Genomic DNA, 5,054 nt, shown 5'->3' with positions numbered 1-5,054 from the left:
TGACTGCATTTGTTTATTGGCTCATAGAACAGAAGATCAGACATGATCGAGTCACGGTTTTCACTTTCCAAGTTCGGCACAAAAAGCGCTATCAAGAAAAGAAAATACACATAGAGATCGATAAATCTTTATTTTTTTCCATTTTTTTCCATTTAGTCAAGTTATGACTAAATGTTTTAACATAGAGGGGGAATCGAGACGAGGGTCGTGGTGTATGTGTGTGTGTGTGTGTGTGTGTATGTCTGTGCGTGTGTGTGTGTGTGTGTAGAGCGATTCAGAGTAAACTACTGGACCGATCTTTATGAAATTTTACATGAGAGTTTCTGGGTATAATATCCCCGGACATTGTTTTCTTTTTTTCGATAAATGTCTTTGATGACGTCATATCCGGCTTTTTGTAAAAAGGTTGAGGCGGCACTGTCACACCCTCATTTTTCAATCAAATTGATTGAAATTTTGGCCAAGCAATCTTCGACAAAGGCCGGACTTCGGTATTGCATTTCAGCTTGGAGGCTTAACAATTAATTGAAGACTTTGGCCATTAAAAATCTGAAAATTGTAATTAAAATTATTATTTTATAAAATGATCTAAAATTACATGCATCTTATTTTTCATCATTTTCTGATTCCAAAAACATATAAATATGTTATATTTGGATTAAAAACAAGCTCTGAAAATTAAAAATATAAAAATTATGATTAAAATAAAATTTCCGAAATCGATTTAAAAACAATTCAATCTTTTTCCTTGTTGGTTCCTGATTCCAAAACCATATAGATATGATATGTTTGGATTAAAAACACGCTTAGAAAGTTAAAACGAAGAGAGGTACAGAAAAGCGTGCTATGCAGCACAGCGAAACCACTACCGCGCTAAACAGGCTCGTTAATTTCACTGCCTTTTGCACGAGCGGCGGACTACGGTCACTGTGAAAAAATGCAGTAAATGTAGTAATTTCGCCTTACGCGACTTGTTTTCTTTTGTTATCTCTTATCAAGAGGATTTTGAGTTAGCTGTTAAGGATATTGCTCAGACAAAACCAGACCCTGTTTCATGTTGTTTTCCTGCTCGATACGAGTCTCTACTTTGAGCAGACGACACAGGTGACGACTCTGTTGTTGATGTAGGGAGCGCAAGGGAGACTTCCGCACACAGTGATCACGTAATAGAACAGCAGGCCGTTCTCGTTGCTCTCGTCATTGAGGCTGTGTTCAGGACTGCCATCCAGGCACACGTACTCGGTAGCGAAGTGATCTGCCAACTGTGAAACCAGATGTCCGGTGTACTGAGAGGTCCAGCCCGAGGGACACGAGAGGGTGCCGGGCACCATGATGGTGGTGGACTGAGATGCCAGGTACACAGAGCAGGGCACGTCGTGGTCGTGGTGACCAGGGATGGTTTCATACTCCGCGCCGTACAGGTAGCCGTAGTGCGACGGTACCTTCGCGTCGTCAAACTGTGGGGTCAAGGTCAGACACAGGGGGTTGGTTCCGCTCCCTTTATGACTGTGTAGTTTCCCGCCAGCAACCCCTGAATTCACAAAAGACACCCAAACATTCACATAACTATACACTGTGCGGTTCTTTTTTCATTCAGTCTTCCCTGCTGTATTTCTTACAACTGAGCTCTCTGTTGCTGGAATAAAAAACGCTCGCGCTGGACCCGAGTACTCTTCAGACTGGCTCGCTCCCCCAGCATAAAAGTTTTTGTCTTGTGCACGTTTAAGACCAAGTGATTGATCTGTGTTAATTACAGGCATTCCCTTTGCTATATAAATACATTGCATGCGAGCCGAGGATGTGCGTGGTGACTGGCCTTTCTCTTTTATTTGATCACAGTGAAAATGCACACACACATTCACACACACACACACACACACACACACACACACACACACACACACACTCTCTCTCTCACTCCCTCTCTCTCTCCCTCTCTCTCTCTTACACACACACACACACACACACACACACACACACACACACACTCACACATATGTGCACACACACACACACCAGGCATGGGAATTGAAAATTGTAAAAAAGGCGGAAAATGTATAACTGAAGACGCGAAGCGTCAAGTCGACGGCGCGAAGCGCCTAGCCTTACTAGGGGGGTCCGGGGGCATGCCCCCCCGGAAAAAAATTCTCCAAAGAACCCAGATGGTGCAATCTGGTGTCATCTGAGCTCCAAGTTTGCCATTAAATTCTGTTTTTAGAATCAGAGTTTTTAGTACCAATTTTTGCTTTTTTGAAGGAAAAAAAAATATATACATATATATGTATTATACAGTGAAGTCCGGGTACAACGAATCTCAAGGGAGATAAATTTTAGTTCGTTATATCAGCAATTCGCTGTGGAGTTTTCAACCCTAAATGGTCTTAAGACAAGTTTTCCCACTCACCTTCAAATGATCGTCCCATCGATCTTTCCTTGGAGAGTACAATCTCTGCATGTTTTCAACAGCTTCATAATATAATCCATAGAGAGAGGCATAGTTCAAATGTTCACTTTACTGTCACAATTTTAGAAGTAAAATTTAAAAAGTCGTGTAAAAGCATGTACATGTACATTCTGATCAATCTCCGATCAATCTCCGATTTCATGGTGTCCACCAGTTCTGGTGCATGTACTACCCTGGCCAAGTTTCCTCTCAAGACATCAAAGAGACCGCCCCATAGGTTAAACTCCCCATAGGTTAAACTCGGTCACTGACCCGGGTGCAGGAAGTGTTTCCTCTCATATGAAAGGGGAACCACCTCTCATAGCTAAAACTGAGTCAATGACCCCTAGAAAGAAGGTCAGTGTCTATAAACAAGGCCATCCAGCTATCACAATGGACCTGCCTTTGATCTCGCCTCACACACAGATCGTTGTAGCCTTGTGACTTTTAGAGACAAAGGTACACTACGAATCCTATAGCGTGCCCGCGAATCAACAGCGAGCTGTTTCACTCAAAGTTCAAGTAACTGAGGCGGGCGGTAGCAGTGCGTGAACAAAGTACGGACAGTTTTCGCGGGCTTTTGCGCAAAGGCAAAAGTAACCGGTGCTTTGCCTCCCCCCTTTATTTTTTCGGCGGACACTTTTGCTTTTTCGGCGGAACAAAATAAAAATTCGGCGGAAATCCGCCGTTCGGCGGACAATTCCCATGCCTGACACACACACGAGTACAGACTCATGTACACACACACACACACACACACACACAAACACACACACACACACACAAACACACACACACAAAAACACACACAAACACACAAACACACACACACACACAAACAGTAACACTAACACATGTGCACAAAATGAACTCACACACACACACACACACACCGCGCGAGAGAAAAAGACGTCAAAGACTTTTGACCGTGACGTAATCTTTTTATGACGCTATATTCCTCGTCAATGTGTGACGAGTTCGGCTGTTCTATCAGACTGCCTGGCTGGCTGTGGCTCCGCGAATTCCTCCCACCGCCAAGTCGTTTTTTGTGGTTTATTTCGCATTTAGGTCCCAGGTAACATTATGAAGTTTTAATACGATCAATCGGACCTATTATCAAGTTAGTGTATCAACTTTTGAACGAACTGCGCCCAGTAGTTTCCCAGCAATAAGCTGTTAAGTCGAGACACACACACAGACAATTAAAGTCTGCTGTACCCTAGTACTAGCGTACTCGGGGATAAAACAAATTATACAACTCCTGTAATGCAACCGAGGGGTGGATTAAATCTAGTTGATTATTTTTAGACAAGTGAGAAATTAGAACGAACTACTTTGATTACACCAAAATCACACGTGGATTATTCGAAGTAAGAATAAAGAGGGCTAAAAAATAATCAATACTAGAATTTATTTTTAGAACATGACATCATTTGAAACCCAGACGATTGGACCCTGTTGCGGAAGAATACAACGTTGACTCAAAACTGTAACAACAATGGCTGACGTGTATAAAGTACACGCATACCTCGCCAGGTTTGTTTTTGTGACTAGTCGACAGACGATGCCATTTGCTTTGTGTGTGTTTTTGTTGTTGCTTACTGTACATGACATACATTACGTGTAAAATCCAGTTCTTTAACAGGCAACACACCTTGCAAATTTCCAGAAGCTGCAATCTAAAGCGACCTATCTCTGATTCTAGCAGACGATCTCTCCAATGTTTAACACAAAATCAGCAAACTCTCCTGTCACATAGAACGTCCATTATATAGTGCAATGTTGAAATGAAGTTACCGGTCTGAAACATTTAGTCGTTTCTTCTGAAACAATCCTTGTTCTCTTATCATCTACAGATTTACCGCAGTCTTCACCACGCGAATTCACAACAGAAGTCAGACTTTCGAACATACAATCTACGTAGGCAAGCATGATACGTCATGACGTCATATGATTCCTAGCATATTGACGTAATGCTAAACATCCGGTTATCTCGAGTTCTCTCCGTAATACATGTCCGTGGGTTTTTCAATGTTCGGTTATTTCCGTGGCTTCATGCGGAAAGGGAACCGTCGTCTGCAATCAGTCAACGACATGGACCATTCTGGTCCTTGTTGCTGACAAAAACATGATTTTAACACAGAATGTAATGTCAGAATAGCTATATAAACGCTATTGTGTTTTAATCGTAGCAATAGGGTCCGATATTTAGACGAGACAAGTATAATGCCGACGAGTCGGAGACTAAGAATAAAGTTAAACAATAGGGACTATTGAATGACGCGTATTTGACACTCTGAGTGATTAGGCTGAAATGAAATTGCCTACAAAATGTCGTCTGCATGACTGCATGTTCGACCCGTGTTGTTCTTTGTATAAATAGCTTAAACAATGACGACAACTCGTTGATTACTGGAAAATAAACCACGAGTGGGTAGCACACTCGTGAATTACCAAGCGGCTGCAAATACCCACTCGTGGTTTATTTTCCAGTAATCAACTCGTGGTCATTGTTTAAGCTCTATATACAGCATGACTTCCCTTCTTTGTCTCTGTTAATCTAGGGAGAAAATATCCAGCGATATTTCTCCGTAGGCCTAAAGTTCGGCCA

General features: G+C 42.1%; 1 protein-coding gene across 1 annotated transcript; it reads right to left on the bottom strand.

Annotated features, from left to right (window-relative positions):
* LOC138956049 (uncharacterized) lies at nucleotides 1-1,573 on the bottom strand (the record flags this gene model as incomplete). Its single annotated transcript, XM_070327510.1, has 1 exon — nucleotides 1-1,573. A coding segment is annotated over one exon (491 nt), but the record flags the coding sequence as incomplete, so codon positions are not given.
* Nucleotides 1,574-5,054: the final 3,481 nt, after the last annotated feature.

Source organism: Littorina saxatilis, unplaced genomic scaffold (assembly GCF_037325665.1).
Source record: "Littorina saxatilis isolate snail1 unplaced genomic scaffold, US_GU_Lsax_2.0 scaffold_608, whole genome shotgun sequence".
NCBI lineage: Eukaryota > Metazoa > Mollusca > Gastropoda > Littorinimorpha > Littorinidae > Littorina > Littorina saxatilis.
Note: the sequence above shows the minus strand (reverse complement) of the source record. Positions and strands in the feature narration are given on the sequence as shown.